We start from the raw sequence: 14,443 nt of genomic DNA, 5'->3' as shown, positions 1-14,443 counted from the left end.
CAGAGCAGGATACCCAGGGCTCGGTTTATACCATTTCTAGCCACTGGTGGACCATAGGTAGGCTGAAAAAAAAAAAAAAAATCATAAAGTGAATTTTACATGCCATGGACCCTTTTAAAAGAAATTAATCTAAAGGTTTAGAGCAGTGTAAAAGCTCCATCATACTAAGATGTTTGGGATTCAATCTTCAACAGTTTTTTTGTGTTAAAAAGTATAGAGTCATGTAGATTGTTTCTTGTTTGTTTCAGGGTTTGTGTTTCATCCGAACAAGCCGCCCAGAGAACAACATCATTTACAACTGCAACGAGGACTTCCATGTTGGTCAGGCTAAGGTTTGTAGCAGTGTTTTATATATTCTTCAAACTATTTCATGCTCTTTGGGCTCCCTCATCACAAATGACTGCATGCTCTGCTGCAACATCACGTCATTTCTACTGTCAGTTGGTAGCATCTGTGTCGGTGTCTTGTCTTGCTGTGATTTGTATAGTTTATGTGAGTTTGTAATAGTGTCCTTGTCTCACTAATTATCCAAAATGCTATACCTATACAAAGTCTTCTGACTAGACTTGTGTGCACGTTTCCATATGGAGTCCACATACAAATATCTCTTTCCTTTCCTACTAGGTTGTGTTTAAAACCAATGACGACCATGTGACTGTGATTGGAGCAGGAGTGACCCTCCACGAGGCTCTGGCTGCTGCTGAACAGCTGAAGAAAGGTATAAAAAAAAGACAAAACAAAAGAAACCAACCGATGTCAGCATAAAAGTATACAGTCTTTTACATCAGGTGAACTGAGGTGCATCCTCCACATTCCTCTCCCCCCCCTTAGAAAGAATTAACATCCGTGTGATTGACCCGTTCACCATCAAACCCCTGGACTCCAAGACCATCATTGACAACGCCAGGGCCACCAGAGGACGCATCATCACAGTGGAGGACCACTACTACGAAGGTAAAGAGTCGCAAATGACCGTCCAAAAAAATAACAAATGTCAGCCTACAACACCCAGGATTCAACTCTGACCTGTGTCACATATCCTCCTCTTTCCACTACAGACACTCCAATTGATCAAATTAAACATTTACAAATTAAATCTTCAAATGATTTTTTAAATCACAAGGAAGCCATATTAGTGCTAATTACATTTGTTTCCTGTGGTATAGTCCTGGAATTATGATTTGATTGTTTGATTTATATTGTCCTATTGACAGATATACTATTCTCAGAAAATGCCAGAAACACATTGGTCACAAAGTAATCTCAATTTCTGTTTCAATTTCTGGACGCCGAATGTTGCTGCATGATGTCACATACACTGACACATATTTTATAATATGTTATACTTTATACTTTTCGACAGGTTCAAATAATATAGAGCAATTTAAAGTTCCACTCTATTGCATAAATCTACTGAATCATGTCAAATTAGAATCTGGACAGTCCCATTTGCATGGGGTCTCTAGCATTAGCAGGACAGCTTAAACTAGCAGGCACAAGGATTGTTTTGCAGTTTCTCGCATGTTGTGGTCATGAATAAAATGCCTGGAGCAGCAAAGGACAAAGGTCTGTCTCAAGTTAGAGAAGCCCTGAGGAAGCTGGAATCTGAGAAAGGGAGGGGAGAGAAAAGCAGCATGAGGAGGAAGAGGACAGAGGTATAGGGATGCAAATACAGTAAGTGGCAAATAATTGGGGTGAAAGTTGTGGTTATGAAGAGACAGATTGAAGATGTAGAAAAGGTGTAATGGATCAAAACAATATAGGAGAGAATGGGGAAGAGAAGGGGGAGGGGAAAGGAGGAGGAGCTGGGAGAGCCTGTCAGGGTTTCTTAATTTCAGCTCTGGCTTTGGGCTCTGGCTGACCTACATACAGTACCAGTATGACAAAAAAACGAGTGTCCAGAATTTTGTTTGTGTGTTTTTTTCTTTTCTCCCCTACATGTAGCTGATTTAATTGGTCAGTGAGATTACATCTGTCTGAAAAAGGGAGATGACAGTTGTTTGGACACACACACATTAAATCGGGTTTACGTGAGTGGTCAATCACATGCAAAAAAATGGAAAATGTTTGCAGGAGTAGTAATATGTCCCTGTGTGTGGAAGCTGCACATATAAAAAAGGCTGTCCAAGAGCATAACATATTTGGTGTATGCGTGTGTTGGCACTTGGCAGAGGTTGAAAACCAAGTGGTATCCAGGGAACAGAGGAATGTAGTGTACAGATGGGTAAATGGCGTGCAGAGGGCATTATCCTTTCCATCAGAAGGGCTCTCCAAATCGTTTCCTCTTAAAGGTCCCATGGCATTTTTAACATTAATATGCGTTCCTCCAGCCTGCCTATGGTTCCCCGGTGGCTAGAAATGGTGATAGGTGTAAACCAAGTTCTGGGTATCTTTCTCTGCGTTTGAGAAAATGATAGCTCAGATTGGCCGATCTGGATTCTTGCCCCTTGTGATGTCATAAGGGGCAAGGTTACCTCCCCTTTCTGTGTTTTGCCTGCCCAGATAATTTGGCCAACCCATGAGAGAGAGACATCATGTCAAAGTGGAAGTTGGTCAAGGCCACACCACCAGCCTCCTCAAAAGCTACAGACTCAGAAATGGCACATACCCTCAATAGCATCCTAATACACATACTAAGCAAAGCTCATTGTGGGACTGGCTCTAGTGGCTGTAATTCTGCACCAAGGCTGAATTTTGGGAAAGAGACTTCAGATACAGTATTAGGGGACAACTAAGGTCTATATAAAAGCATCCAAAGAGCACCATGTCCTGGGACCTTTAACAGATTATTTGTTTTATTTGATTCAATTTTGGAGAAAGTTGTATGAAGGAAGTAGAAGCTGAGGTCCCGTGGTAACTTGTTCACTTTCCTTGGTCAGATAATGTAAAGAGGTTTTCATTCATCAGTCTTTCGGAAGAGTCTGATAACTGATGGTTTTACTCTCAGTAGTACGTACCTGATTATGTGAAAATATGAACAGAAAACCAGTGTAATTTTTTTTTAGCTTTTTAAAAAACGTGTTAATACAAGCCCTCTATGAGAAATCACATCTACCAGTAAAAGCTAGCACAAAGCTAACCCAAATGATGCATGATTCTGCCCACCCATAAGTCATGCCTACTATTCAATTCAATTTTATTTATAGTATCAATTCATAACAAGAGTTATCTCAAGACACTATACAGATAGACAACACTCCAGAATTTACAAGGACCCAACAGTTCTAGTAGTCTCCTCCAGAGCAAGCAACAGTGCGACAGTGGCGAGGAAAAACTTCCTTTTAGGCAGAAACCTCGGACAGACCCAGGCTCTTGGTAGGCGGTGTCTGACGGGCCGGTTGGTGTTAGAATGAAGAGTGGCAATAACAAAAATAGATAGATAATAGATACTACTACATACTATATTCTATGCTACTGTAATGTCCACAGTGAAATGTTTTAGAAACAGGATAGATTGTAACAACATGACTGTAACAAGACGTGTTATTCTGAGGAATTTAGAGTTTTCCAAACTTTCTCCGGAGCCATCACACCACCTTTTGCACTTTTTATGTTTTCACCAGATGTGTGTGGGATTTCCAACAACACACACCAAAAACAGAGAAATTGACATATAAACATAGGTATTTTAGGAACATTCCAACATAACAACTCACAAAAATCTCAAAGCATGGCTAGAATGTGCAGATAATATGAGGTAGGAATGTCACTTTCTCTGTCAATCTCTAAAACACCAGTGCCAGCTTGAACATCAACAGGGGCTGGGGAAAATGCAGTAGTGAAGAACATGTAATGCCTTTCTCATTTCTCAGCTTTCATGTTTGCTCAATCAGAAATGTCTGACAGTTTGGAGTGAGAAGTTTAAAAAAAGAGTGACAGAGGGAGGGGAGGATGGAGGGAGAGGAGAGACTTGAGGGGGTGAAAGTGAGACAGAGGAGGAGTGGGAGGGTGGTCAAGGGAGGGTGTTGTCCGTCCTGTCAGTCTACATCACATCGCTGCAAAGCTCAATCGCCCGTGAAGCTCATGAGATTCAAGACGACGGAATGGTGGAAATCGAAAGAAGGAAGATTAAAGAACAAATGAGAGAGTTTAATCTGAATATTAGAAGAGATTCTTGTGTGTGATTTGGGTGAACTGGCCCTTTTAATCAGTAGTGCTGACTGCTGTATATTCTGATTCCTCAGGTGGTCTAGGTGAGGCAGTGTGCTCGGCAGTAATCAACGAGACCGGCTTCACCGTCCACCGCCTGGCAGTTTCCCAGGTGCCCCGCAGCGGCAAGCCCCAAGAGCTGCTCCGCATCTTTGGCATCGACCGCGACGCCATCACTCAGGCAGTCCGCAAGGTGCTCAGCAGCTCCGCCAACGCCAAGTAAGAACGCTGCAGCAGTGGCAGCAGCGGCAGCAATGTGGTACAGGACTCCGTGGTTAACTGGTGATTGCCATGGAGACAACAAACAAATAAACCAACACAGACGGAGGGGAAGCCCTTCTAGCCCACTCATGCTCTCGTTCTCATTAAACAAAAAGCATTTGTTTGAAGAAAAAAAAAAAAGATAACATGTTTTTTCTCTAACTGTCATATATGTGGTTTTGACACCCCAGATTTTTACCCCATTAGTTTGTGTAAACACACTCCTTCCCTTCACACACAGCCACACCTCAACCCTCTAAGCCCTTCCTACCTCCCAGAGAAAGTTCTGTTACTGCTGTAGTGTTTCAGTAAAAGCAGTGAATGTGGTTTGGAGTAAAGTTAAGTCTTTTTATATTTTCTGTGGAACCCTTTTCACTTCTTCAGCACAGCGTTTCGTACGTGTTCACCCAGTACGACTCTGTAAATCCCACCCCACTAGATCCAGCAGGGTTTGGTCTGTTTGAGCACTGACTGTTTTTAACTTGTTTGACCCTGACTTGGATGGGACTGCTTGACATCAATAAAGGGATGGTTTCTTCACAATACTTGTGTCGGAAGTCTTTCTTAGAGATTGTGGTTGCATTGCCAGAAACATTGTGCAAAACCTGTTTTCTTTATAATTACATCGTCCTATTCGCTCACATCCTGGATAACAATTTTTTTCAAGATTGCATACAAGTAGCCTAAATAAAAATTCAAAAGAAAATATAATGCCTAATCCACATCCGTTATTTCTCATGAAGTAATAATGCTTCAGTAGCCCATGGGTGAAACATTTGGTAAAGAATCTTCATGTTTAGTCAAGCAGCGTAGCTCTAGTGACAACAACAGTTGGACAACTATACCAGATGCTGGTCGGACTTGTCACAGCCGGGGAAAGCACAGGTGTAAATAATAAAATAAATGATGGCTGCATTCCATTTGGCTGCTTCAGGTTCAGAGTCCTGTACATGCTGACTCCCTTGCAAAACTTACAGGGACATTTGACTTGACCAGAGCCATTGTTAATCCTATTAGTAACACCTGTTTTTTTGTTTTTTTATAGTTTAAGAATATGTAAGACATTTTTTTAAATGTATTTTTGAACACTTCGAAACACTAGAGAACTTTTTGTAACTTAATGTTTCCAAAATCGTTTAAGTGGTTCATCAAATCGTAGCGGGGTGAATGGCCCTTCTGCATACAGGCTATAACTGCATTATGCAAGTTTGCCCGATCGGGTAGCAGATCTGTAGTTCCTATGAGACGTTAACAGTGTAACATTAGCCAACAGAAGTTATAATGCCCCGCCACTGACTGTGGCTGTGAAACCCATGAGTAGACTGAAATGAGCAAAAGTCCATTCTATTGATTATAAATTCAACTTTCCATTTGTGATGATGCCGTTTATTTCAAAAGGTACAGTGTCACTTTAAGTACTCACTCTTTGTCATGTCCTGCCTAAACATGCGGTTTCAACCAGAGATGACATGTCTCTCCACCAATAACTAACCCTTAATTGACAAGTTATTGACAGAATGAAGATGAAATAATAGCTTTGAGAGGTCGGCACCCCCCCCCCCAAGTCTTTCAACGGCATGATGAAACACCCAGGTGGGATTGTCAAGAAGACATATTGCCTGATTACTCCAGATCCTTCACCATTTTTGGACCCAACAAACTCCTAAATATAATCGGTTCAAACTACGAATATTTAGTCCTTTAAATATGATGCAGGATATCCATTTGGGAGCAGCAATCCTGACGACTTTGAAGACTTTTCTAACCCTCTCTGCCCAATCTTCAGGGACAGTCAGACAACAGAAAATAGCTCATGGGTCCATCCATTCTGTATATAGATCTCTGCATCACCTTATGCAGTGTGTGTGTGTGTGACACACTTTGTGGCATTTTGACTTTTTGCAATTTAGCAAATTGACATGAGAGTAATAAAACAAGGTTGGAAAATTACAGTACTTATCATTTTCCTATTTACTGTAATTGCTGTTTTGCCTACAGGTGATGTTGGGTTGACTCCTGAGGTTTCAAGAATGAAGAAAAACAAGCTCAACTTCAGCATGAACACTGTGATTTATTTTAATCTCACAAATCCAGTAACCGATAAGTTTATTGTGTTTGAATGTTGATTCAGCAGTACTATTTTTGGTCGCCTACTACTTCTGAAAACTTTCAGATACTAAAACCATTCAAATATCAAATGTTCAGCTCTTAAAGGACATTTGTGCTTGTGTTCAACTATTCTCCACCATATAAGTTTTTTTAAATATGAAGTTTCTTTTCTTTTAAAGTCAATAGAGCAATCTTTAAATATTCTTCAAGGTTTTTTCCACTTCTAAATGCTACTCCTCCCACAAATTTTCACCTACAGATGTCATTAATTTAAATTATTTACAAAATCTCCAGCTAGTAGAAAATTATTCAGCTTTTTGATATCTTTTACAGTTTGTGTTATTAATGTTTAAGTTTAGTGCTTCTTTAAGCTTTTTCTGCGTTTTTAAGGGCTGCTCACTCAGAGTGATGTCACAGCTACAGTGCAAAAGAGAGAGAATATTGCCTTAAAAAGTTCTCTTTAACTTGCTCTCACAGCCACAATTCTTACATCTCACACACCATTTATACGTCAAAACCTAGATAAACCGATAGGTCGGGAAATGCCTAATATTGGCCTCTATGTGACTGTTTTCACATAAAATCTTTTAGTGGCACACTTTTAGGGCAGCAGTTTTCAGATCACCTTATGTGCTTACATAATTGCAAAAGGGTTCTCAAAGGTTTTTCTAGTTAGTTTTTTTTGTAATGATATCAGATTAGTGAACAGAGTGGGCCTTTGGAACATATAATGAATGGTTGCTGATAATGAGCAATGTAGATATAACATTAAATATCAGCCCCCCACTCAGATCAGCTGGCATTCTGTCTATAATGGAGTGGTATGGAAATTTGTAAGTGACCCCAAACCTTTGACCGGTAGTGTATTTTCAATAGGCTATACTATGATTTTTTTATTACTGTTTTTTTGAGATACTATACTATGATATTTTTATCACTTTTTCGACGTACTACACAATGACAATTTATGACTTTTTTTTTTACATACTATACAAAATTTCTTTCACTTTTTTGACATACTATGAGTTTTTGACGTATTATACTATGACTTTTTTATCAATTTTTTAACACATTATACTATGACTATTATTGATATACTATACTATGACCCTTTTTAATGTGCTATGCTGGCTTTTTTTAATACTATTATTGCAATTTTTTTCGACATTCTATACTATGACATTTTCATCACTTTTTGTATACACTGTGTTGTGACTTTTTCATGACTTTTTTGGACATACTCTACTTTAAAGGTCCAATGTGTAGGGATTTTTCCCATCTAGCGTTGAGATCATATTTTGCAATCAACTCTCGCTACGCAGTTCAAAGTACATATTACAGCTACGGTAGCTTTCACGCTTAAAAAAAAAAGCCAGTCTTATGCTCTTTTCAATATTCTTATTCTTTTTCTGGGCAAAGAAGACGACTCCTGTTCCTGAAATTTAGATTTTGAATACGTGTGGTCCTCCATGTTTCCTTCTTCAAACTTGCCCGGGCCGGGAAGCGGCAACACCCATTGGCAGATTAGCAGCACCTGTGAGTTAATGAGTGTCCACCCCAGTTCATGCATGTGGAAATGTAAAATTTCAAGCCACTAGGAATACTTGGAATTGATGGTGGTGGTCAATATTCATAAAAAAGGACAAGTTTGTGAATGGCAACACCATTTTTGACAATGAACAACTAAACATGTTACACACTGGACCTTTAACTATTTTTGACAAACTATTCTATAACTTTTTGACATACTTTACTGTGACTTTTTTCAACATACTATTACTATGACTTTGTTTGACATGCTATACCATAAGTTTTGTCACTTTTTTCAACATACTTCAACGTACTGCTCTGGCTTTATTTGACATTCTACACTGTGACCTTTTTAGACATACTATTCTATGACTTTTAATGACATTTTTCGAAATACTATGCCATGTTTTAACATAATTTCTTTAAGTGGCACAGTGGCTCAGTTGTTATTATTGCTCCAACAGGCAACCAGCAAGTATGCAGTGCAGACTCTGAGCCAGGTTTGATTTACAGTCCAGGCTGGCCCTTTTCATGAAGTAGTGTTTGACATACTATACAATGACTTTTTCAATAGACTATGTACATATTTCCAATATTCTACAACATGACTTTGGCACTGCTCCAGCAAGTGGCAACTGCTGTCACGTTCCTCTGGTTTGATTCCCAGTCTGGGCTGGGATTTATTTATTTTTTTGTGAAGTTTGTGTGTTCTTCCAGCCTCTCTTTGACATACTATGACTTTTTCAACATACTATACCATGACTTTTTTATCACTTTTTTTCAACATACTATACTTTGATATTTTTTGACATACTATGCTGAGTTTTTTTTTAATCACTTTTTCAACATACTAAACTATGACTTTTAACGATTTTTATTGGCATTTTAGTCCTTTATTTGATAGGACCGCTTCAACAGGAAGGGTGAATGACATGCAGCAAATGGACGAGGGTCGGAATTGATCCCGGGGCCTCTGCTGAAAGGACTGAGCCTGAGTACATGGGGAGCCTGCTCTACCAAAGGAGCTACTTTTTCATCAATTTTTGACTTACTATACTAGGACTTTTTTTGTCATACTATACTATGACTATTTTATGACTTTTTTTCAATATTATATTACTACTTCTTCATGACTTTTTTCTATCATTTCTTTTGACATACGGACAATATGACTTTTCAACATGCTATTACCTTCTTTTTTTTAAACCTTAAAGTATTCCACTTGTTCAATACATTATTGGTATTATTAAACATTTTAATGAAATTAATTAAAACCATTCCCACTCTTCCAACTATTCTCACTACTTTACCTTTTTCAACTTACTATACTAAGACAATTTTGTACATACGGACTTTTTTTAATCACTTTTTTATACGTACTATACTTTAACAATTTTGGACATACTATGCCATTACTTTTTAACACTTTTTTAACATACTACGCCTTGACTTTTTATGATTTTCTTTCCAAACATACTATACTATTTGTTTTTCATTACTTTTTTCTTTTTTTTCTATATACTATACAATGATTTTTTTCCTGAAATATTATGCAATGACTTTTTATCAGTTTTTTCAATAGACCATACTAAGACTTTTTCATCACTTTTTTAAAACATGCTATAATAACTAACTTTTTGTCACTTCTTTTGACATACCTGTTTCACGACTTTTCTTTGAAAATAACTTCAACATTTCAATGAAATTCATACAAATTAAAACTTTTCCAACTATTCTCACTAGTTCAACTTCTTCTGACTAATAGTGTGGTGTTCCTGTACATTAATCCTTTGTACTGAACGACTGAACGGATGACTGAACTTCAGCTGGTGAGGACCACAGAAGATTAGATGTGATATATGGCACAACCTTTGACCTTGCTCCTATTGCCCAGCAGGACCTTGTCTGGTCTTTGAGGTGCACAAAGTGTGGCAGCTGGGAGTGTGTGTGTGTGAGGGAGAAAAGAAAAATGGAATGACAGATTGTGTATGCATTTTCATATCAGCACACTGTAGGTGCTGGGAGTGCAGAGAAGCTGGGCGTTCCTGTCCTGACGGCCGGCTAAGCATCTGTCCGTATATCTGTCAATCTGTCGTATGGATTCTTCTCCACTAATGCACAGACAAATCAACACACACACATTATAGTAAGTATGAAGACATGTGGAGTGGCTCACACACCTCCTGTCAAACGCAATTGCTTCTACTCCAGCACTTTCCAAATGAACAAACGAAAAGCTATATTAAAACCTGCTTCTAGCACATTAATGAATGACATACAGCCTGTACATAAAACAATGCACCCACCCATTAAAACCACAATCCCTATCATTTATACAAAATGCAGCACATACTTCCATTCTAAGAAAGGATATGTTATACACTGGGAGCCTGACATTTCTGTAATATCTGTGTGTGTGTGCGTGTGTGCGTGTGTGCGTGTGTACACATCACTTTCTCATCATCTATAGGTCCAGACAGTGCTACAGGGTTCCCCACTTCCTTCCACTTCGCTGAGCCCCCACCCCCCAATACATAAACACACACACACACACACACACACACACACACACACACACACACACACACACACACACACACACACACACACACACACACACACACACACACACACACACACACACACACACACACACACACACACACACACACACACACACACACACACACACACACACACACACACACACACACACACACAGTCTAATGGCCAGTTTCTCAGACACAAAGGAATATTAATGTACAGTACATTGTCTCATTATATATTTTTAAAGGGTCAGTACACCAAAATTATAAATAATAATTAGATTTTGAGACACATGGGGAGCACACCAATACTGAGAGAAGTCGATAGATAAGATATTGCTCTTTTGGATATGAGCATGGACATGAGGATATACTGTATGCATATTAACAACTTAAAGCTTAGAAAACAGCAAACGTGGTGGAAAACAGTTTATTTGCCTTAACAACACAGGTTAATTTTAAGGTTAATTTGGATTTAAATAAACTCCAAATGGAAAAAAAAGAATTCCATTTATCATCAGACACCATTTCTTATTAGGTACACAATATAGAACTTAACGTTGTTAAACAGTGTAAAAGCTCAAATTTATAGTTTGGACACTGATCTTTCTCTTAATTCTGTAACTAAAAGACTTACTAGACACCTCAATTAAAACGTAAACCTTGATTCTTGCGTGTTTGTGCATCTGTATTGAGAAGCTTGTCTCCCACATGAGAAAGCACTTAAGCCGTGTAAACACGCTGTGTGGAAGAAAAAGTGTTCAACCCGTTTAACAGCATCAAATAGGTAGTAGGTAAAATAACTACACTTCGTCTGAGGCACATCATCTTCAGAGGTTGTATTAGAGGGAAAGGAACAGGCTCATTTGCAATTCATTTTAGTTAATGAAAGCTTTTTATAATGTTTAATTGAGAATTGAACAGATTTTCATCAGCAGTCGCATTTTATTCTTTTCCACTATGGGGCTGTTCTGTGTGAGATGCTTCTCTCTCGCTTTACCCCTCCTTCTCACCCCATCTGTCACACCCAGTCAGTCAGCCTCACCCTACCCCTTTAGTTCCTGTACTCGTCACCGCAGTCCCTGATGAGCGCCGTGAGGTCCTTGGAGCGTTATCACTGCTTCGATGGTGGCGAGATCTTTCCCAGTCAGTTTCAGGTCAGGGCTGCATCTACGCAGACTGTCACTGATGTGTTGCCCCGCCCCTGCGACGCCAAGTCAACAACCCACAATGACCCCACCCACCGCAGGATGATCCAGCACATAACATGTTGCCACGCTGGCCCCTGAACAGTCGTGTCTTCTGGCAACCGTCTCAAAGGCGACAAAAAGGTCCTGGAAAAAGCTCCAGCCACCCCAAGAGTCGATCATGTTCGCGTACTTCGAAAGAAAGGCGGTGCAGAGCTCAGCCCGGGAGTAAGGCTCTGCCTTCCCCAGATAACACTCTGTGAGAAGACCACCCGCTGAGAGAGGACAGTGATGGAGGAAAAAGAGTGGAGAGAGTGACGGAGGAGTGAGTCATACAAAGAAGTTAAAAAGGAGTTGGGGAGGAGGGATACAAGATCGACGGAAAGGAAAAGTGGGAGGAGGTGCCAGGGAAAAAGGGATGGAGGAAGAGAATAGATGAGATGAGATGGGAAAGGGCAGAGAGGAGGAGGAGGGTGAAGCAAGAGAAAAAACAAGAAGGGAGGGGAGAGAGGGCATAGACGGAGACCATTAAGGTCAGAAGGAGAATGGGATGCAGAAGAGGGAGAGGAAGGAGTAACAGTGTTAAGAGGGGGAGTGAAGAGAGGATGTGTCGTCATGTCGACTGACTCCATTTTAGAAACCCACCATTTTACATATTTAAACCAAGATGGCCAGACTGCCATAAGTGAGGAGCTGAATGTTGTTAGCCACACAGAACTGCTCCATCTTGGCTACAGGTCACCAATCAATCAAAGAGTACTGAACCTGCATGGCGGACACATTAAATACATGCTTAATAGGTGCACTGGAGAAGAGTCAGATATTATTGTACGTGCAGGTGGAAGCGTTACCTGGTTACTTGAGATGTGAGCCCAGAAAAACAGGAATGTACAACAAAAGAAACAGATCCACTTTCCTGTTTTGACAATTTGGACATACCATACATACTGTATTCCCTTCAGAGAATATGTATGAATCCTTATAGGTGTGTGTGATGACTATTTTTTTCCCCAGTCTACTGCTCATGTTGATATTCAGGAGTTAAAAATGATTCAATAACGAGATATTTGTCCAAATAACATTTTTGGTGCAAACCTTGAAATTTAGATATGACTTCATCATAGATGAACTAAGTAGTAGCACAGTAAACCTAATTAGAAATCAAATAAATAAATTAAAAAAACATACCAAACTTGAAAAACATTTCCAGGTCAAGAATGAACTCCTCTCAAATAAACATAACATGCAGCCTGTTAAACATGAATATATTGCAATTTCCAAACAAACCGGTTTTTCTGCAATATTGGTCATATTTTTTAATTTTTTTCCCCCGTTTGTTGTACATGTTTACAGTTTGTATTGTGTACTTCAGCGTACATACGTATAAGTCTCTCCTGCTGCAGATCGGACAGGTATGTTTTGTCTCTATAGTCCCCCCAGTTTAACTGAACACAGTCCAGACTGTCCACCTGCATACGGGTCATTGAGCGCTGCAGCGCCTTCACCGCCACCTGAACACAAATAAGAACTCCTCAGCCCCCGTCTCTACTGGCAACAGTCAAAATAAATACATGAAACCCATTTAATGACTTTCATTCAACCTAAAGGTCTAGTTTCAGATATTGCTCTGTGTACATCAACACAAACATACAATTCCAGCCAATAATACTAACGGTATAAGTATGTATAAGATAATGGATTTTTGAGGCCAATATTGCTTTTTGGGTGTTTAAAAATCTGATAACCATATTGACTGACAGTAAAAAAAAAATAGATGTATACATCAAATTGTGACCAAGAGAAATACAGAGCAGGACCTTTTACAGTTGAAAAATCAACCTGTCAGTGCTCTCTGGTTGACAGAGTATGCCTAGTTTGGTTTTTCTGTACTGAATTTTCTTGTTGCTTATTGGCCAACATACCAATACACCTGCGATAAGTCAATGATGGCCAATACATTGGTCTAGCTCCAATCCCATGTACGTACATTGTGTGTGTTTAGCTTTGAATCTGACAACCTAAATCGTTTAACATATCAAGAAACATGATTTATGTTCTATAGGTACAAATAAAGTCTGTAAATTGTGCACAAATGCCACATATTGTGGGCATACTCTTTTCGGAACCATCATAATTTAGTACACATGAAACCACAAATAAATGGGATTATTTGTGATGTGAATGGTTTTCTCATAAAATTAAGAATATGGAGGGAATCCTTTAAGGGGACTCAACACCAGCACAATTACTGTGCAGCTTTACATTTATTGAAGTAGACCAGTAAAGGTGATGTCTGTGTTCTTTATGAAGACACACACCATTCTCTAGTGGATAAAACTTTTCTAACTGTAAAACACGGCGGTCTCGACACATCAGTCAGCGGCTTACCTTGCGTCCCATTGGTCCTGGTCTTAGCACGCATTTGGTCAAACTCTGCAGAGTGTCTTTCCCAGACGATTTGCACTCCTACAGCTGAGACAAAGAGTCATAAAAATTATAAATTTAAAATACAACCATTCTTATTGGGCTATGACTTGTTTCTGTAGCTTGTACCGATTGTAATCTATCATAACCATATGCTAAATATCTTGCAAATTGTTACATACAGCACGTTTTATACTGCTAAAAGGATACAGGAGTTAATAATTGTCTGTTGATTAG

General features: G+C 39.3%; 1 protein-coding gene and 1 long non-coding RNA gene across 2 annotated transcripts in view; both read left to right on the top strand.

Annotated features, from left to right (window-relative positions):
* The window catches only part of LOC116692933 (transketolase), a 17,462-nt gene extending 12,509 nt beyond the window's left edge, over window positions 1-4,953 (top strand). Inside the window, exons 11-14 of the mRNA XM_032521567.1 lie at window positions 249-332; window positions 625-718; window positions 832-954; window positions 4,185-4,953. Of these exons, the coding sequence (XP_032377458.1) occupies window positions 249-332; window positions 625-718; window positions 832-954; window positions 4,185-4,372 (489 nt within the window). The 3' untranslated portion in view covers window positions 4,373-4,953. The remainder of the gene's footprint in view (window positions 1-248; window positions 333-624; window positions 719-831; window positions 955-4,184) is intronic.
* LOC116692939 (uncharacterized) lies at window positions 2,309-4,115 on the top strand. Its single transcript, XR_004332817.1, has 2 exons — window positions 2,309-3,111; window positions 3,380-4,115. It is a non-coding gene; the product is annotated as an uncharacterized LOC116692939 (long non-coding RNA).
* Window positions 4,954-14,443: the final 9,490 nt, after the last annotated feature.

Source organism: Etheostoma spectabile, chromosome 7 (assembly GCF_008692095.1).
Source record: "Etheostoma spectabile isolate EspeVRDwgs_2016 chromosome 7, UIUC_Espe_1.0, whole genome shotgun sequence".
Lineage (NCBI taxonomy): Eukaryota > Metazoa > Chordata > Actinopteri > Perciformes > Percidae > Etheostoma > Etheostoma spectabile.
This window is presented reverse-complemented; position numbering and strand designations above follow the sequence as displayed.